At 41.5% G+C, this 22,081-nt stretch overlaps 1 protein-coding gene across 9 annotated transcripts in view; it reads right to left on the bottom strand.

Moving 5' to 3' along the window:
- Positions 1 to 22,081, bottom strand: part of ntrk3b (neurotrophic tyrosine kinase, receptor, type 3b) — a 254,422-nt gene that overhangs the window by 32,807 nt on the left and 199,534 nt on the right. For 3 of the 9 annotated variants that reach the window (XR_016114563.1, XR_016114565.1, XR_016114564.1), the window contains exons 15-16: positions 18,880 to 19,038; positions 10,542 to 15,603 (exon numbers count right to left, since the gene is read on the bottom strand). Coding sequence is in view for 2 of the 9 variants with exons in the window: in XM_088993086.1 (XP_088849212.1) it covers positions 15,418 to 15,603; positions 18,880 to 19,038 (345 nt within the window). In the remaining 7 variants the exon portion in view is untranslated. Of the gene's footprint in view, positions 1 to 9,898; positions 15,604 to 18,879; positions 19,039 to 22,081 lie in introns of those variants that run through there. The other 6 variants (XR_016114569.1, XR_016114568.1, XR_016114567.1 and 3 more) reach the window with 6 other exon arrangements.

Here is a 22,081-nt window from a genome sequence, read left to right as displayed (position 1 = left end):
ATTCGGGAATTGACAATATGACATAGAGCGCCATTCCCGAATTGTTTTTTTTTCTTGTTTGGGTGCCGATAAATCACTGGACAGACCTCTGGTAATGTTATTTCCCTTCCACAAGGGGGACGTTTTCCCTCTTGTCCATGTTAGCGCGTTGTTCCAGCTTTCACTGTTTTTAAAGCGCTATATAAAGCAATATGTATGTATTGCATTGTATTTTGGACATCCGCCCTCATTTCATGCTCAGATAACTCCAGACCCATATCACATCCTCTCCTCTTTCATCTCGAACTGCTTCAGGTCACAAAGAGGGAATGAACTTTTTATATATTTTTTTTGCTGACGGGCATCCATTTGACCAATTTCAAAACACAGAAAACTGCCACACAAGCCATTGTGAGACCTTGTCTTTTCAAAATACAGTAAAGTCTCGTTATATCGATATTCAAGGGAGTCCGAAAAAATATCGATATAACCGGGACTATCGATATATCCGACCCTGTTTGCATGTAATTTTCTCTGTGCGTGCATAGAAATAGTATCGATATAACCGGGACTATCGATATATCCGATATCGATATAACGAGACTTTACTGTAGCTCAAATAAAATAGCTGCTCACTGACACTGTATCATGAAATCACCCAACACAACATATACTGTCCATTTATACGGATTTACTGTATATTTATATGGGAAGTTAAGAGGGGTACTGCTGTACACAATCCAAATTGTTCCGATGTTCTTTTACTTCTTAAACTTTCTTCATCGGAATGTTCATCACCCACTTGCTCCACTCAAAAATCTGAACTAATATTCACACCGATCTTTCCCTTTTGTTTTCCCTTTCAAACGCTTCCTTGGCTTTCTCACCACTTGCCCGTCGCTCATCCACAGACTCACTCGTCTTGAAAAGCTTCTGTGAGTAAACCAGTGTTCACCATTGCTAGGAAGAGAACTTAGGGGGATGGCTAGACAGGAAGACAGATGCGGGGGCCATCGGCAATGATGCATCAGCATGCCGAGCAAGGTCAAGCATGACCTCTTACTATCTATGCTGCAGATTTGTCTGCAAAAAAAGTGTGATGAAATGTCAAGAGCGGAGTGACGGCCCCGCAACGGCACATTCTAATTAACTTCCACTGGTGGAGATATTCCCTCTTCCTTTCTCGGGCTCGCTTGCTCACATATGAATCTTTCATCTGCACCTCGGAGGAGCGAGTGCAGGCTCTCAGTAAAGGACAGAGCGATGCTTGGCAAGAGTAACGAAAAGGTCATAACATAAACGGTGGGGATATGATGGACGGAGGGTCCTCGTGGGGACCGAGAAAGCGTATAAAAGCAGACAGAAGCACTCAGGACTATTTGGATATTTAATGCATGAACCCTGTTGTTTTAAAATGATGTATAGCTTCATGATGTCCGTGGTAAGCTACAGTACGGACCATCCATATCCTCTATTATTACGGCTGCGGGTGAGCTGGAGGCGAGGGAGGCGGTATATATGCTCGGATCGCCATGCAATCTCAGAGCTCGTATAGGTAGACAGACAGATTCATCTTTGCGTTTAGACTTACGGTCGTCAATGAACTTGAAGAAGTATAGATCCTGGCAATCTTCAACTGATACCTAGAGGGGCTCGTAAGAACCCGTTGATTGTGTGGTGAAGTTGAGGTTTGTGTTTGGTCATGTGTTCATTTCCTGCATACACAGTATATAAAGTGCTTACCACCAGGAGTCAAATATTGTTGGTATATTTTATACTCTGTGGGCATGATATTCATTTGCCTGATTATTAGTGATGGGTTATAGACTTTAAATTGCTTCATGAACTAGCTTCTTCTATCTAGATGGCCCTCTCTGTTCAACATTGGGTTGAAAAGACCCAAATAATGCCTTCTGGAGGGACCAAAGTACAATAGTGATGCTACAGGGAGAAGAGATAAAGAAGGTGGAGGATTTTAAGTACTTGGGGTCAACTGTCCAGTGGAATGGAGAGTGTGGAAAAGAGGTGAAGAAGCGTGTCCAGGTAATCTGGAACGGCTGGAGAAAAATGTCAGGTGTGATGTGTGATCGAAGAGTATAAGGTAAGATGAAAGGAAAGGTGTAAAAAACGGTGGTAAGACCAGCTATGGGTTTGGACTGGAGACAGTGCCACTGAAGAAAAGACAGGAAGCAGACCTGGAGGTAGCTTAGATGAAGCTGTTGAGTTTTTTTTTTTAGAGTGACCAGGTTGGATAGGATTAGGAATGAGTTTATCAAAGGGACAACTCATATTAGAGGCTTTGGAGAAAAAGTCAGAGAGGCTAGACTGAGATGGTTTGGACATGTCCAGAGGAGAGAGTGACTATATCGGGAGAAGGACGCTGAGCCTTGAACTGCCAGGCAAGAGACTGAAAGGAAGACCTTACAGGAGGTTTATGGATGTTGTCAAAGAGGACATGAAGGTAGCTGGTGTGAGAGAAGAGAATGCACAAAACAGGGTTAGATGGACATCCATGTTACTAATACATACATACTCAAGGGCAGATGATGGAGAAATGATGAGAGACAGTCCATAAAGCCTTGCTTGGGACAAAAGCATGACGAAAACTGGCCTCAACGTTGGCCTATTCAGACTGAGCAGAATGACGATTAGCTCGCATTGCTACTTCTTCAAAACAGGCTAACTTCAGCAAGACAAGAAACAAGGTGTGTGAAGTTAAGTCTTAAGCTTTGTGGTATTTTGATGAAAGCATGTTACCGGCATGATATCCCATTGAAACTCTTTTAAACTATCTCCTTTAAATTCCTGGTAATGAAGTCCTGGAGAGTGAAAGCAGAGTGAAATATATCACCTGACAGATGAATATAAAAAAGCAAAGGTATGCTTGTGATGTTCTATCATCAATGAAGCAGTTTCATCAGCGGCAGATATGGGAACCAGGAAGAAACGCAGATCCCGTCTCCTGGGTGGGGTTCCCGCCGCACTTTCACATCAAAGGCGACCAATCAGGAGTCTGCGCGCATCTCTGCATGCATGACTTTGACGCGGTGGATAGGAAATGATTAGTTATGAAGGATATGAATGAGGAGGTGATACAAAAGTATCCCACATGGTTGTATGTCTCTGTGTGCCTTGCGATTGGCTGGCAACCGGTTCAGGGTGTCCCACGCCTATTGCTGAAAGAAAGCTGGGATACGTCCAGCAGTCCCCAAGCAACTCTCGTGTGGATAAAGCAATGGATGGATGGTTAACTAATAATTTCTAAGGTTAGAGTCTGAGACCAAGGGTGACTGTTAAGTATCTCATAAGGGAAAGATGTTTGTAATTAATTATGTTGCTATGTTCTGGATGTATGTGAGATAAATAAATTAAGACAATAAATTAATAAAGTCCATAGGTACGTTTTACAGCAAAGAATAATTCGTTATTTGGTTCATTAGTTAGTTTTTGAGCAAGTTCGTCAGTGAGTTTGCTACTCAGTGACTCTGTGATGATACTCATCAGTTAGGTAATGATCCGTAGCGCTAGAGCCAATAGGTTTTGTGTGGGTGTGTGTGTGGGACCCCCCGCCGGACCCTCACATCAAAGGCCAATCTGCGCACATGGCAGTAGCACAGTGGCTAGCAGGTGGCATTGTTAGCGCCTTCAGCCACGCAGAGGCAATTAACAGAGGTGCATTAGCTTGGTGCGCTAATTAAGCACATGTGGCTTAACATCATTGCCCCACATTTAGCACGGGCCTTAATGTTAATTTCATGTTCATTACCCTATCCGTCTTATATTTCTCATGTCAAGAGCAACATGCTAACATAAAACCATCCCAGAATGGCAAGGCCTCTGACAGAGCCAATAGCGCGTTAAATTTATGTCGCCAGTCATCGCTTGCTGTATTGATGGAAGTGCTGTCGGTAAAGGTCAAATGCATCAGTGAAAACGAGCTTCAGTGTCAAGATATAGTTCGTCAAAAAAGGAGGTGAGACGTGGTGCGCATAGGAAACGGAGGCTAGTCAACACACAGTGTTGATGGATGTTTGACATGGACTATTCTGGAAGAACACAATCATAATACAATATAAACAAATTAGTGAACATCTTGGTATTCTCAGATAAAGCACCAAAAGGAAGGCCAATTGAAATTGAAAAATGTCCACTGTGAGGCGCTCATGATTTTCATGAGATAGAAAGTCCTCTCACTGAATTGGTAGTAGTTGAACAGATTGTTTAGTTACTAAGTTTGCGATTTGGTTTAGCTGACAGTGTGTTAGTAAGTTAGTGAGTCAGTTAGTTAATGACTACGTGATCAAGTCTGACGATCAATCAAAGAGTCAATTAATTAGCTGCTTAGTTTGGTCGACACCGATTGAGCAAATCTGTTGATTAGTGTGTGGAAGCAGTTGGGAAGCTATTGCTGAGAGTTAGCTACAGGTGAGGAAGGTGCTTAAGCTTGTTGCTGACCAAAGACTGATCTCAGCAAGTCCTTATCAGCTACGCAGGAAATGTTCACATGGGTTGGGCTGGGAATAAGATTGGCATATTCACAGGAAACTGCCGACAAAGTGAATAGCGAAGAAGACGACGCTAAGCCACACACCCCCCGGGATTCTGGCTGGCCAATCATAACGCAACACAAAGGTCTGTTTAATTAACACCCAGGCAGACATCTGTCGTTAACTGCACTTTGACAAACTATAACTCAAGTATGACAAAGGGTGTGTGGGGTGTTGGTGTGAGTAGACAAGGGTCAAGTGATCCGCAGGCATTGTGAGCCTAAGAGATATCTACTTGATTAAAAGTCAACCCAATAGCCAATAGAGCAGAAAACGTGTACTCTGTAAAATGATGTTCGCACTCCGTCATGTCCTTGTTGGAGCTTTCCACTTCGGAGGCTGCAGGCTGAATTTTAGGGCCTAGCACAAGTCTAGCATAAGGTCGGAGTCTGAACAGAGTCTAGTATGACCACGGTCTTATTTGACTCTGTTCAGGTCTTATCCTGTTGCAGGTCTTACCCTATATCAGTGGTTCTTAATCTTGTTGGAGGCACCGAACCCCACCAGTTACATATGCTCAGTCATCGAACCCTTCTTTCAATAATTTTGCCTACTAACTGCAGTCTAGACTGAGGGGTGGACCTCTGTGGCGGAGGATCCACCGAACGAACCCCTGAGACTGACTCACCGAACCCCTAGAGTTCGATCGAACTCAGGTTAAGAACCAATGCCCTACAGATATTGCTCATCTGGTCCGTAGTGGGTGTGAACGTAGACAATAAAAGCAGCTCCTCTTATTGTCTTTTAATTGCTGATTTCCCCATCGTGGGACGAATAAAGGTTTTCTGATTCTGATTCTTGAGTTTTAGGACTATATAAACATATGGTACAGCGTTAGTAACCTTAGACTCCCTTCTTTCAGAAAAAAAAGAGTGAATTCCAAAATTAAATGGGTTGGGAGTTATATGAGCTTGAAATGAGGGCAGCTGTCCAAAATGCAATGCAATACATACATATTGGTTTATATAGCGCTTTAACAACAGCTGGAACAAAGAACTAACATGGAAAAAAGGTAAATGCTGCCCCTAGTGGAAGGGGAAAAAAACATTGCCAGAGGCCATGACCAGCACTTTATTGGCACCCAACTAATTCGGGAATGGTGCTCTACGTCCTATTTTCAATTCCAGAATAAATTTGTGAATGGCAGTGAATGAGTTAAGTAACTATTGCGAGCCATACTCGATGAAATGGTTTCTTCAGCCGTCATCTGAACTTAACTAAAAGAATTACAGATGACGGGTGAAGAAACCTTTTCATCGATGGACCACTCCTGTACGACTGAGAGGTTACAGACGTATTGCTAACTGTATTGCTAGTTTTTTGTTGTTTTTACCACTTTTTTTGTGATTGACAGTGTGACACAATTGCCCTTCCGCAAAGTCAACGTCGCTCCTCAATTGCCCTTTGATCTCATTAAAAAAAAAAAACACGTTTTACTCTGACAGTAAAACTATCGTGGTTTCCTGTCAAAATAAGCACGAACAAGAGAGTGAAGGCTCCTATTTTGAATGATGTAAAGAGGCTTAGGACACAAAGCCAGGCCATGGTGCGGTTACTTTGCCCTCATTGCTTATTCAACATCGCCCAGGCTGGCGCTGTCGCATTAGCATGGAGAAAGAGCCTTCCTTCGGCGCCTCTTCCTCAAACATTGACTGACTGACAAAAGACCGCCAGTGCTATCTTATTGAAATCCTATCTTGAACTGATTTGGATTCTTTTGAAACCATAACCCCGTTTTGAACTCCCAGTTGTTGTTTTCTCTGTCCTTCACCTTTGCTAAAGTTTATTTTTTGTGTGCAATTTAAAACACTAATGTGCTTTGAAAGCAAACACCAAGCCTGCAATCTTAACTTGAAAGCATAAATTTGGCTTCAAACGCTAATTGGAAATGTTTGGTTTACCTTGAATGCTACTAAGACTAGCATGGAAGCCGGGACCGATTAACTCATTCACTGCCATTCACAATTTTATTTGGGAATTGAAAATATCACATCAAGCGCCATTCCTGAATCCGTTTGTTTTTTTTTTTTCATGATGGGTGCCGATAAAGCGCAGGCCATGGCCTCAGGCAATGTTTTTTCTTTTCTACAAGGGGGAAGTATTTCCCTTTTTTTCCCATGTTATTGCGTTGTTCCAGCTTCGGATCTTGATGAACCGCTATATAAACCAATACACTATACCAATATGATATAATAAAGATAACATACAAATAACTTTAACATTATTCTTATTCTATTACATCGATTCTCTTCCCACCTATTTAGAATCACAATTTCTGTGTAGCTCTTTCTCCTGTTTCTATTTATAACTGTATTTTATTTATTGTATTTTATTTATTTTAGTACCAATGCTTGCCTGTGACTGCAAAGTGTCCTAGAGAGCTTTGAAAGGCGCTTAAAATGAAATGTATTATTATTACATGAATGCATTGCGTTGTATTTTGGACAGCCGCCCTCAATTCAAGCTCAGATAATTCCAGACCCATAGAATTTAGGAATTAACTATTTTTGTCCGATGAAAGAAGAGAGTCTAAGGTTTCTAAGACTGTATTGAATGTTTATGTCATCCTAAAATCTGAATATTCTGTGGGTCCTGGAATTTGAGTGACAATGACAAAAACCCGGGCACTGTGGTGGACACATTTTTGCATATCGTCTGGCAGTGAATGAGCTAAACAGGGATTGGAAGCCCAACTAGCGCTTCAAATATTGAAACTCAAATCCTAATGAAAAACTAACCCAACACTCGAATCCTCCTCTAAAAACCCCAAACTTTTTGGAAACCCTAATTTGAAACCCAGACGTTGGCTTGAAACCCTACTTGTATCATCCCTTCCAACCTGGGGGGGGGGGGGGGGGGTTACAAACGTGTTGTTTGCATGTTGGGCAGACAAAACGTTATGTTGAAGAGTCCATCAGTTCACACCAGCAGCGACAAAGTGAACACATGATACAAAACCACACACAAACACACTAACACACACATGGAGCGCAGTAAGTAATTGTGAATCGATAAACAATTCCAGTAGTGTATCATAACACAGTGCGAAGCGACCTCAAGTCCCGGACCACCAAAGCGCGTCTCCATTTTCACATTAATGGACACCCCTCGGCCACACGAAACCCAGACTGACAACCCTGGGAGACTTTGCGGCGGAATTTATCATCAGCCAAAATGTGAAGTCATGTGGCTTTTAAGGTTTTGATGTTTCATAGTGCTGAACGAAAAGTTGAATATGATAATAACAACAACAATAATAATAATACGAATGCTAATGCTAATGATGATGAGGATAAGTACAACTTGTATTTCTGTGGGTGAGCAGTGGCACCCACACTCTATCTGGAATAACTCAAATAGATAGAAAGCTAGCCAGCTAGCTAACAGCTAGCCAGCTAGAGAGCGAGATAGCTAATAGATAATCAGCTACATAGCGAATAGACAGCAAATAGATAACTAGCTAGGTAGCCAGCTAAATAGATAGAAAGACAGCCAGCTAACAGCTAGCCAGCTAAATACCTCACTAGCTAGATAGCTAATAGATAGCCAGCTAGATAGCTAATAGACATCAAATAGATAACTATTTTAACCTTGCAGTCTACACTCTGCCTTAGAACTATCAAAGTTGAAACAATGTCACTGTTTTCTATCCATTTTGTCACTCTCTGTCGTCTGCCTGTCTCTTTAATGTTTAAATCACCTCCCCTCACCGCTGCGTTCTTGACCAATCACGTGGCTTTAACCGAAGACTGGGGGCGGGGAATTGAGGACAAAAAATGTCGGCAGCCATTTTCTTTTTTGGAGAATGGCTTCACTCTCTCTCTGTCTGTAACCCTCACCCCCACTGCTGCGTTTTTGACCTATGACATGGCTATAACTGACGACTATGGGCGGGCGATAGAGGACCAAAACAAGCCGGCTGCCATTTTGTTGTTAGAAGAACGGGCTCGTTCGCCAACGACACATCACTCATTGTGGCAGCTCCGTGTGTATCCCGAAAAATAGTTCATATGCCAAGGTAAAATTATCATAAATATAACATTCGTAAACCGAAAAGTTCGAAAGCCAAGGGGTTCGTAAACCGAGGTGTCACTGTACTAGAAATAAAAGTCCACTTTTTCTGGGGTGACGGGAAGCACACTGAATGACGCAGCTCACGCTTCGGAATGAGCCAATTCCAAACCAGGAAATGATGAGAGCAAAAATGGGATGATAAAGTCATCCATCAATCCCACAACAGATACGCGCACAATGGTTGTGGTGTTCGTTTTTAGCAGGAAATTACTCATACGTCAACTTGTCTCGATGCCGATTGGACCAATTAGCTCGCAGGGAACATATTTTTTCAGCTCTTACCCACGTGATACAATCATGTGTATTAACTATTTATTACTATTACCCACAGAAAAACTGATCATGTTACTATAAAGTGACTTTGAGAGTTGTGAAAGGTGCTTATAAATGAAACTGCTATCTATTAGCTAACTGGCTGGCTAGTTAGCTATATGGATGGCTATCTATTAGTTATATAGCTAGTTCATGTGCTCGATATTGCTCGAAATAAATCAAAATCTTCAGTTACATTCGAAGGAATGCCTACATGAATGCAAAAACACCCTGGAAATGATTCCATTTGTCAAAGATAAAATCAAGAGCCGTGACATTAACCACAGTGGTACCTTGGCTTACGAACTTAATTGGATGCCAGACAGAGTGTGTAAGGCGAAAAGTGTGTATCCCAAAAATTAATTTCCCATAGAAAACCATTAAAATGAGAATAATCTGTTCCCAGGTCCCTATAAAACAAAATTTTCTACTTTCTCATTTTCTAAGCCTTAAAACTACACAAAATATAACTTATTTTATGTATAATAAAGGTGCTATGGTATTATAATGAAATAAACTACTATAAAATAAAGTCGTTTTATTTACCTTTGTGATGGTTGTTGACGGCTTGATGGTATGGAGTCATCAGCATTAAACACTTGATGAGGAATTTAACCTTTTTCACCATCTTGAGGAATCATCCCTTGTAGGTGCTTTCTCTATGATATTTGTATCTAGTTCATCATCAAATACAGTAAAGTCTCGTTATATCGATATTCAAGGGAGTCCGAAAAAATATCGATATAACCGGGACTATCGATATATCCGACCCTGTTTGCATGTAATTTTCTCCGTGCGTGCATAGAAAAAGGTCCGTGTGTATCCCGAAAAAAGTTCGTATGCAAAGGTAAATTTTTCATAAATGTAACGTTCGTAAACCAAAAAGTTCGTAAACCAAAAAGTTCGTAAACCAAAAAGTTCGTAATCCAAGGGGTTTGTAAACCGAGGTATCACTGTATATATATTACTCAACATGAATTAAAAAAAAATGGGGTAGCGTACCACTCAAAAGTCAACAGGATTCTTGTGTTTTCAATAATGAATGAATACATTTTTTGTTTAATCAAATATTTGCACATTTCAAAAGCTAAACTGCGGAAATGTCCGACTGAGCAGCGGGTACCTCAAGTCAATTTACAAAACAAATACTATCAATTGAACTCACTCACCTTGATTGACCTCATCATTTTTTTTTTTTTTTTTTGGTTCCGCAAAGGGAGTTTTATTTTTCGGTATCTACACATCATAAAAACGTTTTTTTTCCTTTTTATGACACATTCAAGAACTTCCTTTAATTAATGTATGTGTAAAACATTTGGATGCAGACATGATTATTATGATTTTTTTTTTCTGTCAAATTCAGACATCTTAATAACACAGGACAAAATGAAAGGGGCAAAAAAAAAAAGAACTCATGACATTTTCTTAAAGAGAGAGTCACATTAATACAAAGAGCTATGATGGATTACCAGTATCTTAATATACCGCAGCTGTTATACCACATTTTTTATATTCTGTAACATGAGTACACGGTCAGAAGAATCCGACATTTGCTTTGCATGAGGAGAAGGAAACAATCGAAATCGAAAGTGGTCCATGAGTTCACCCGTGAAAGTAAAAAGAGCTCACCGTGAACGCCATCGAGCCCGCAAATGATCACAACCCGTGTCCGAATGTCTTGGATGGTCACCACAAGAGAATACACAAAAAGCTTCCAAGCGAGGAGGGAGGGGGGGGGCGGAATGTCATCCCGCCATACTCCATCTATCTCACAACATTTGCCAGCTTGGCAATTTTGAGGAAAAAAACATCAAATTGAAACAATTGGTCACTCAGCATGTTTACACGGCGGTTTTTGGAGGTTCATCGAACTGAAACTGGATTCCAAATCTACACACCTGAATGCCCATCCCCCGTGATTGAAATGGAGTCCTCATTGGGCCGTGGAAGAAAGAAAATCATCCTTCGCGTCCTGGAATGAAGACTTTAGATGTCATGGTACAGTGATACCTTGGCTTACGAACTTAATTGATTCCCAGACAGAGTGTGTAAGGAGAAAAGTGTGTATCCCCAAAATTAATTTTCCATAGGAAACCATTAAAATGAGAATAATCCGTTCCCAGGTCCCCATAAAACATAATTTTCTACTTTCTAAGCCTTAAACCTCCACAAAATATACCTTGTTTTATGTATAATAAATGTGCTGTGGTATTATAATGGAATAGATAAACTGTACTATATAATAAAGTCGTTTTATTTACCTCTGTGATGGTTGTTGATGGCTTGATGGAATGGAGTCATCAGCATTAAACACTTGATGAGGAACGTAACCTTTTTCACCATCTTGAGGAATCATCCCTCGTAGGTGCTTTCTCTGTGATAATTTTATCTAGTTCCTCATCAAATGTATTGTTTAGTTGGGTTGATAGTTTCTTGCATCAAGTGTACAGATGGCTTGTACGGGTTGTTTGTGGATCCTGATTGATGGGATATTTTAACCTTGCAGTCTACACTCTGCCTTTAAACTATCAAAGTTGAAACTCTGTCACTGCCGCCTGCCTGTCTCTTTAATGTTTAAACCAACTTTTCCTCACTGCTGCGTTCTTGACCAATCACGTGGCTTTAACCGACGACTGGGGGCGGGGAATAGAAGACCAAAACAAGTCGGCTGCCATTTTGTTGTTCGAAGAAAGAGCTCATTCGCAAACGAATTCAGGAATGGCGCTCGACGTCATATTTTCAATTCCCGAATAAACTTGTGAATGGCAGTGAATGAGTTAAGAAAATAAAGACGCTGATTTGTTGTAATAACACAATTCTGGGAGGAATTTCGATATTTGATAGAATTATGTCACGGTATGAAAAATGATGAATACAGAATTGTTAAAAAAACGTTTTGAGAAAAAAATCTTTTTAGAGGTCTTGTGCAAAAAATAAGATGATTGATTTGACAGTCGCCAATTTTTCGTGATTTTTTTTTTCTTCGATCCCCCAAATTGCTCGATTGATTCGATACCAAAGCGTTTCATCGGATTAAAGCAACATTGTAAACATACTGAGTGAAAACAAACAAACAAACAACCAAAAAAAAAAGACATAAATCGATAAAAAGTACCTGCTTGAAGCAAAAAAGTGGCTCTTTTTATCAGCTTGTCGTCACTCAAAAGGCCACGGGGAGCGACAAGGTGTAGTTTGCTGATAAAAACAACAAAGGAAAGAAATGTGAAGGACAAGCGACATTTTTCTTGATGATCTCAATGGTCGAGATAAACTACCTTTTGCAGTCGCAGACCGACATTTAGACAGATTAAGAAAAATATAAAATTAAAAAGTACACGGTTTTCACTCATCGGAAACAGGCTGAAGCAGCGGCCTTGAAATGAAAAGAAAAGAACTGTTCTACAGCTCATCTGATGTTAGCTAATTAAGCATGAATCTGGTTTGTTGAGTCCCGAAGGAGCTAGCTAGCAACCTCACGGGAGTGTGATTCAAGTTTGCGACGTCCTCTTCAAGTTTCGGCGACAAACTTGCTCAACTCTCCAAAAGTTAAAGGACAACCGACATCACTTTTTTTGTTTCCTAACTGACATCAGAAAAACGTTTGATAGCATCTAAAATACCCAAAACACGCAGTATGATATTTTTAGTCAAATGCAAAACACCAATAAAAATGACTTGAAGTGTCCCAAAACTGCCACAAAACGGTTTCGGAACTGGCGATTTTCAGAAAGACCCGCCCCCAGTTTGTGATGTCACGCCAGGACATCTTGCCTTGCTCCAGAATCAAAACAATGGCCACCACGGAGTTCAGATTCGGAGAATATGCTTTCTTGTGACTCATTCAGTTATGAATATGATTCAAATAGTTCTGAAGAGGAAAGCATACATGTTTGCAATCGATTAAAGAATTTATTCCGTGACATTTTGAGGTATCTGGGGGCGGGAAATGCAGCACCAAAAAGAGGCAGAAAATGGTGACAAAGCTCCGTGTAAGGAATTAATCAGCCCGGTTCCACACTGATTAATTCCTTACATGGAGCTTTGTCGTCCTCTTCTGCCTCTTTTTGGTGCTACACAAAGTTTTCAGACCAAACAAAGTACAGCAAAATGCATTGACGTGATGGAAGGAGTTCCGTCAGTGACGTAACGTGAGGACTCATCACTAACTCAAAGACTTCCGGAATATTCAGCGCGAGTCTTAAAACCTAAAATATAGCTATATGCGGTGGAATCTTTGTAAAATGACGGTGAATCGTTGTGTGTTGCACCAAGACTACAATTTGATACTAGTTGACACAAATTCCCAGCAGACAAATCAGCCCATTTCCAACGGTGCTTGGGTGCCATCTTGTGCATTTTCTGGGACGCTATATTGGAGTCCTGACGACTCGAATTGATACGGAAGGACTTCTTTAATCGATTGCAAACATTTATGCTTTCCTCTTCAGAACTATTTGAATCATATTAATCACTGGATGAGTAACAAGAAAGCATCTTCTCCGAATCTTAAGCTATTGTTTTGTTTCTAGAGTAAGGCAAGACATCCTGGCGTGATGTCACGAACAAGGGGGCGGGACCTTCTGAAACTTGCCATTTCCAGCTCATTGTTCCAGCTCATTGTTTGGCATTTGACTAAAAATATCAGCCTGCATGTTTTGGGTATTTTAGATGCTATAAAACGTTTTTCTGATGTCAATTCGGAAACAAAAAAAATGTGTTGTTGTCCTTTACGCTTAAGCCTGTTTCCGAGCTAGCTTGAATTGTGACTTTTCCCACAAACATGTTAGCGAGCGCCTCGCGAGATCCCAACAAGAAAGTACATCAGCAAAGAAAGAAAATGCCCAAATCTAAAGTTTGCTCTGTGAGTTTCACGACAGCGCATTTGTGTGCACGAACACACGGGTTGGAAGGGCGCAGGAATGCTATATTCCAAGCTAAATGTAGCAGTGAGGGGCAGCGCGACGCCAAAGTCTTTCTTTGTGGCTTTTTTTAGCGTGGCCAATCGCTAGCCACCTAGATCACAGTCAGAAAAAAAGGAATGGGAGAGGGGGGGTGAAATAAAAGTTGGCAAAAAATAAGTTAACATAACGTTTTTGACACATACTTTACAATATGTACATTCTCTTTTTGTTTTTCCTGTTTAAATTAAAATAGATTTGTCTGTTTGTCTGATCGCTCCTCTCGTTCGCCTGCTGCGTGTTAAAAGCGTGCCGTGTACCAGCCAATCAGAGTGCAAAGTAAGGCTTCCATCCTTTTTAAAAGTCTAAACAGTTTTGTTCGTTGGCGTCTCGGGCGGGGCGGCGCCCTATCGGGAACGCGAACAACAAAAAGACGAAAAAAAAAAAGAAATAAATATAAAATATATGTAAGCTTTCTGTATATATTCATAAATCCAAATACAGTGGTACCTTGGCTTACAAACTCAATTGGTTCCTAGACAGTGTTTAAGGTGAAAAGTGTGTATCCCAAAAATTAGTTTCTTATAGGAAACCATTAAAATGAGAATAATCCGTTCCCAGGTCCCCATTAAACATAATTTTCTACTTTGTAATTTTTAAATTCGAATCCTTAAAACGACACAAAATATACCTTATTTTATGTATAATAAATGTGCTATAGTATTATAATTAAAGAAATAAACTGTACTACAGAATAAAGTCATTTTATTTACCTTTGGGATGGTCGTTGATGGCTTGATGGAATGGAGTGGCCGGTTTCATCAGCATTAAACACTTGATGAGGAACGTAGCCTTCTTTCTTTCTAATTTTACCTCGTTCTTCATCAATTGTGTTCTGTTAAGATGTAGCTTTTTGTATCAAGTGTACGGATGTCTTGTACGGGTTATTTGTGGAGCCTGATTGATTGGAATTTTAACCTTGCAGTCTATATTTTGCCTTTGAACTATCAAAGTTGAATCGAGTACAAATTTCACTGTTTTCTATCCATTTTCTCACTCTCTAGTTGTCGTCTGCCTGTCTCTTTAATGTTTAAAACCTTCACTGCTGTGTTCTTGACCAATCACGTGGCTTTAATTGAAGACTGGGGGCAGGGAATAGACCAAAACAAGCCGGCTGCCATTTTCTTTGAAGAGAACGGGCTCGTTCGCGAACAACACACCACTCACCGAAAAATAGTTTGTATGCCAAGGTAAAATTTTCATAAAATTAATGTCCTTAAACCAAAAAGTTCATAAACCGAGGTATCACTGTACCAAAATGGATTCTAACTCTCTTATCAAACCGTGGCCCTTTGTTTTCGTCAATCTCAATATTTGCCGGGTTTTTTTTTTCCGCGGGGAAAGAAAAACTCTTAAAACCTGTACAGCAAGTAAACAGAATGTAAAAGTGCGTGTTTTTTTTGTTGTTTTCTATTTTATCCACTATATCCAAAAGTGTTGCAGGCACTTAAGTCTTTCCCAAACATTGTAGGTGGTTTTCCTCGACATTGACGCAGGGGGGTGGGGGGGGGGGGGTCGGATTGGCTAGTCCCATACTGGCTCGGTCTCTAGCCCAGGATGTCTAGGTAGACGGGCGTGGCCTTCCCCATGGCGAACAGGACCTTCTGGATGTCCTTGATGTTGAGTCGCTGCTGCGGTTCCCGCTGCCAGCAGCCGAGCATGATATCGTAAACCTCCTTGGGGCAAACCCGGGGCCGGTCCAACACGCGGCCCTGAGTGATGCAGTCGATGACCTGTGGGGAGAGAAGAAACATTTGAGAGATGTGAACTAGAAAACTAAAGTAAAATAAAAACACAAACGTGAATCGGAGTGTCCTGAATCTGAGCTGGAATGATTTGTATTGTATTGTGTGTGTTAAGGCGATTTGCTATACAAACACATTGTAAACATCGTTTTATTTTCTTAACTCATTCACTGCCATTCACAAATTTATATGGGAATTGAAAATATGACGTAGATCGCAATTCCTGAATTCGGCTCTTTTCAAAGAGCCGGTTCTTTTAGCTCGGCTCACTAAAAAGATCCGGCTCATTTGGCTCCCAAATGGCTTTTAAGTTTTTTTGTTTTTGTTTTGCTTAAATTAATTAACTACCAAAAAAATCATGTAAAATTATGTGAAAACGAATCAATCATGTAGAAAATGCACCATATCAAATGTTTTTATTTATATGGCTTGATTTATATGTGCACAAAGAGCATCCAAAAACTTTCCCTTTCCCTGTGGTTACTCCGGTCTGATGATCAGCTGTCAACAATTAGCTTTTTATATTAATAATGCGATCATACCAACTAGTAAAAAATATCATAATTGAATAATAATAACAGCATAATGTAATAACATGTGTCCACCTGTCTACCCTAACCCCACCCTCCTCACTGCTGCGTGTGTCTGTAATTCTCCCCTCCCTCCTCTACAACGGATATCGACCAATCACGTGCGGAATTAACCGAAGACCAGGGGCGGGGAATAGAGGACATAAAAAGTCGGCTCCCATTTCCGGCTCCTTGTTCGGAACCGGCTCACTTCAGAGATCGGGCTCTAAGAACCGGCTCGTTCGCGAACGACACATCACTATTACACCCTTGTCATCTCCACATATCCTCCCGTCCAAATTTCACAACCTGGAAATGTGTGTTCGGCTCCCAAATAGGCGCGAGTCACTGACGTCTGAGGCTGGCGGTAAATCATTATTTATTTATTTTTTTCCCTCTGAAAAGCTAAGTCAAGGGAATCCATTTGGACAATATAGCACATCTTAAATGTGAAAATATCTTCTGTCTCACGCTACAGGCTAAAGAAGAGGCCTGCGTGACAGGCTCATTGGAATAAGTGAATCGAATCATCCGGCGTGGCAATTGGACTGAATGCGATTGCATCGTCGCCGAAGAAAGTCATATCGCGTCGTAATTGGGAGTACATGTTATAGCGTCGTTGATAGTTTCATCCGTATCGCACGTCTGTGAGTGTATTGACAGGGTCCTCGGTTAATGGCGTCTCACAAAAGGAGACTGATTGCTTTGCTTCGTTTGTCGTGACAGGAATTTCAAAGTAAACCTCGTTGCTTAAAATATTTCATTCGTGACACAAAATGGATTTTGACGAAGAATTGAAAAGAAGCCGCGCTATGCGCGCAGGCGGCTGCTTGAAGACCTCGCTAACGGGATGAGTGATTGTTGCCTTTGTTATGATCCAATTAGCTGCGTGGATAATTAGTGTTTTGACACACCGGCGTTGCTTTTTGGGACCACGATTAGAGCTTAAAATTTATATATATATATATATTTTTTTTTTAAAGGTGTGTAATTACCATGGCACTGTCGTCGCCGGGGGTGGGAAGGTTGTGACACACACAGAAGTATACTGACGTTATTCATTTCGCACGTGGCTAATCATAGCGTCAAAACACAACGAATTCCATGATTTGCTCCAATTTTCGCAATGTGCGCGAATGAATAAAACACAGCAGGCTCATAGGCTTTTTTTCATTTTGTTTGGGTACGCGTGATGAAAAATCAGAAAGGATTGAAAACCACCAAACTTTGGGTAACAACAATGGCTTGGACCAATGACAAATTTAGTCCTTCCATCCATTTTCCGTACCGCTTTATCCTCATTAGGGTCGCGGAGGGTGCTGGAGTCAATCCCAGCCGTCTTCGGGTACTCGGCGGGGGGACACCCTGAATTGGTTGCCAGCCAATCGCGTGGCAACCAAACATCCACTATCACACCTAGGTAGAATTTAGAGTCTTAAATCGGCCTGCCATGCATGTTTTTGGAATGCGGGAGGAAACCGGAGTACCCGGACAAAACCCACGCGGGCCCGGGATGAACATGCAAACTCCACACAGGGAGGCCAGCCCGGGGTCTTGAACTCACAACCTCTGCACTCTGAAGCCAGCGTGCTAACCACTTGACTAAGTGGTTACATTAAATGTGTCACGACAAATTTAATGTCAGTGAAAATACAGCGATACCTCGGTTTACGAACCCCTTGGCTTACGAACTTTTCGGTTTACGAATGTTAAATTTATGAACATTTTACCTTGGCATACAAACAATTTTTCGGGACACACACGGAGCTGCCACAATGAATGATGCGTCGAGCCCGTTCTCCTAACAAGAAAATGGCAGCCGGCTTGTTTTGGTCCTCTATGCCCCGCCCCAAGTCGTCGTTTAAAGCCACGTGATTGGTCAAAAACGCAGCAGGGGGTCGGGAAGGGGTTACAGACAGAGAGAGAGTGAAGCCGTTCTTCAAAAAAGAAAATGGCAGCCGACATTTTTTTTCCTCTATTCCCCGCCCCCAGTCTTTGGTTAAAGCCACGTGATTGGTCAAGAACGCAGCAGTGAGGGGAGGAGGTTTAAACATTAAAGGGACAGGGAAATGGCAGAGAGACAAAATGGATAAAAAACAGTGACATTTGGACTCGTTTCAACTTTAATAGTTCAAAGGCAGAGTGTAGACTGCAAGGTTAACATTCCCATCAATCAGGCTCTACAAATAACCCACACAAGCCATCAGTACACTTGATGCAAAAAGCTATCAACCTAGCTAAATGGAACACAATTGATGAGGAACTAGATAAAATTATCGCAGAGAAAGCACCTACAAGGGATCATTCCTCAAGATGGTGAAAGAAGAAGGCTACGTTCCTCATAAAGTGTTTAATGCTGATGAAACCGGCTACTCCATTCAGTCAAGCCATCAATGACCATCACAAAGGTAAATAAAGCTACTTTATTATACAGCACAGTTTATTTCTTTAAGTATAATACCACAGCACATTTATTATACATCAAATAAGGTATATTTTGTGTAGTTTTAAGGCTTAGAAAATTAGAAAGTAGAAAATAATTTTTATGGGGTCCTGGTAACGGATTATTCTCATTTTAATTGTTTTCTATGGGAAATTTTTGGGATACACACTTTTCGCCTTACTCTGTCTGGGAACCAATTAAGTTTGTAAGCCAATGTATCACTGTAACAAAAAAAAAAAACTAGATCTTTACCTCGTTGTTTCCCAGCTGAAACCAAGGCTGCTTTCCGTATGTGAAGATCTCCCATAAAATGACGCCGAAGCTCCACACGTCACTCTCCGTGGAGAACTTCCTGTACATGATACTCTCGGGAGGCATCCAGCGGATGGGTAGCATGGTGTGTCCTCCGACCTGATTGTAGAAAAGGAAGATTCAAATACACGGCAGTAAACAACACCCACATCCAGGAGAATATTCAGTCATCCATGTAACTCGCGGGCATCGGGGGGGGGATTAAGCGATACTATCCACCGCGTGTTCCGTTACGCGGTAGTGAAAAACCGTCAGGGTAGGGTATTAAGTAATGCTATTGTCAGCAGAGGCGAACACACCTTCAGTCTTCTGATCACTTTTTATATTGTAACGTCTGAAAAGCCGCCGCTGGCGTTCATGCAAATATTTAAAGTCTGTTGACATCAAGAATGTACAGGCTATGTATGTATTGTATGTATTCATATAGCGCAAACGGATTTAAAGGCAACCGAGCATGAAATGAAGTCATAAAATCCCAGGCTGCATATTAATCCAATCATTTCATCCATAGATCCAGTAATCCATGAGTTCAAACTTCTTTCCACATAGACACACACACACACACACTTGTCTTGTCATTCATGACTCTGTCGATTACCCTTCTTTTACCAATCTATCCATCACTGCATTCTCCAGTTGACAATAATAATAATACATTTAATTTATAAGCCCCTTTCAAAACTCTCAAGGTCACTTTACAGTCACAGGATAAGCTTTTCTGTGGGTGAGTAGCGGCAGCCACACGAGCCAGCGTTCACTCAACCTGGAAGTAACTCAAATAGATAGATAGTTAGCTAGTTGATAGATACAGTAATAATAATAATACATTTCATTTATAAGCACATTTCAAAACTCTCAAGGTCACTTTACCGTCACACGATATAGGGGCTAATAGATAGCTACCTAGCTAGCGAGATAGCTAGATAGCTAAACGAAAGTTCGATAGATACCTAGCCATCTAGACAGCTAATAGATAATAATAATAATACATTTTGATTTATAAGCGCCTTTCAAAACTCAAGGACACTTTACAGTCACAGGAGGCATCCATGAATCGATTCATTCAATCCAATCTCTGTGCGGTAATTCATCCTTCCATGGAAATTACCGGACAAGAATTTGACACAACGTTCCATCTATTGCTTGTTCTGTAGCTTCACTTATCAATCATTTGAGATTGATTAATGTACGGTACTGTTTCAATCCATTCATATGACTGTGCATGGCCCGCCATCCATCCAAACCCATACGGCAATTTTTCATCGTTTGTCTCACTTAACATTTATTTATTTAAGTATCTTGGTGTGGTGAGCATCAGTCCAACATCTTCTCATAACGATTTCTACTCATGAAAAGGTTTCTTCAGCCATCATCTGTACTTCTTTGAAGGAGTCCGACGTTTCGCTGCTTATCCAAGAGGCTTCGTCGGCGAACAAGTTTTTTGCTGGTAGTTTCGGCCCTATATATCTCCCTACTGTCCAGATGTGGCGGTGCCAGACTCTGCTATGATTGGTCCTTGCTCTCAGGTTGGGTAGTACATATGCAAATTGGGCAATCAGGCCAGTCGTAGGCCTCATACTCAGGGAGGTCAATAGAAGTAATCAGTGTAGCCGCAGGGAGTAGTCCTCTGCTCCCGCCAACCTGAGAGCAGGAACCAATCATAGCAGAGTCTGGCACTGCCACGTCTGGACAGTAGGGATATATATAGGGCCGAAACTACCAGCAAAGGACTTTAGTTTGCTGACGAAGTTTCTTGGATAAGAAGCAAAACGTCCGACACCTTCAAAGAAGTACAGATGACGGCTGAAGAAACCTTTTCATCGATGGAGCACTCCTGTACGACTGAGAGCTTACACAGACGATTTCTACTCATATTAAAAAAAAATAAACCTTCAAATTGAGTATGGAGCTACAAGGGCTCAGGATGAACACGTCAAGCCGAGCGCTGGTAGCAAGGAAAGCAAAATCCAAAGGCTTGAGAAAGGATGTGCACACCGCGATCTTTTTAATGGCTTCAAAGGCAGCCGAACATGAAATGAAGTCCCAGTCACTGTAAATCCTCCAAGGCTGGATATTAATCGATCAAACAATCATCCATTCATCATCTCGCCCCAGGGCTTCCATTTGCAGGCGTTGGTTTTTAAAAATCTATTTCCACCCCCTTGTGCGGCTGCTTTCATCAAAGCGGCGATGAGACGGACAAGACGGATGTGGCGAATAGCGGCGCGGTATTGCGCGTTTGGGCTCGACACGTTAAAACAATATTAATCACGGAGATCGCGGAGATTATGACAGGGGCCTGGTAGCAGGGGATGGGAGGGCAAATTACACTATTGACAGATTATATGAATTGCACACGGCCACAGAGTCAAATCCATCGGTGGAGGAACAATTTATCCTCGCTGTTAGTACACGTAGATTTAGCGCAGTACTTTGGTTCCAGGCTTAAGAGAATCGTAGGAGAGGACAAAAGGTTCCAATCGATGGAGGTCCTGACTTTGGTATTTTGTTGCGTCTGCCGCCTTGCTCATTTTGCAATCCGATCTTGGAGAATTTACGAGAAATGACCAGAAACCCTCCCGGTCCCCCACAAAGTCATCTGGCTCTGCAACGATGATATACACACTCTTCCAGTAGTCACACTCACCTCTCTGCTCACCCATGTATCCATCAACCTAACCAACCGTCCACAAAAACATACCTACCAACTTCTGAAAGCAGAAAAGCCGAGTAATACGCCTGTCTGCATTTCTGCTTGTTAAGAATAACGCAGAGTGACATTTTCCGCTCAAAACAATCACAGGAAAATGCCGTCATATTTACTAATTGCCATCTTCGCTTTGAAAGGCAAACACGTTTTCCGAGCGTAAGCTTGATACGGCGTCTGGATCTCCACCGCGCTCGTAAAAAGGCGTCCGATTTGACAAGCTGCCAAACACGCGACTCCATCCCCGGGCGTTTATGCGCCACATCCTCCTGGCACCAGCACTTTGTCAAACTTTAACTTGCTGACTTGACGTCTCTCGCTTGCATTTTCTCTCGCTTGTCCTTCACGTGCGATTTTGAAGCAGCTGCTGATCAATCGTTAGCGCATCTGGAGAAGACGTTCGCAAAACAACGGCAAAGGGAATAATAATAATAA

The sequence above is a fragment of the Hippocampus bargibanti genome, linkage group LG03 (genome assembly GCF_051943395.1).
Source record: "Hippocampus bargibanti isolate YZ-2025 linkage group LG03, ASM5194339v1, whole genome shotgun sequence".
Classification (NCBI taxonomy): domain Eukaryota; kingdom Metazoa; phylum Chordata; class Actinopteri; order Syngnathiformes; family Syngnathidae; genus Hippocampus; species Hippocampus bargibanti.
Note: the sequence above shows the minus strand (reverse complement) of the source record. Positions and strands in the feature narration are given on the sequence as shown.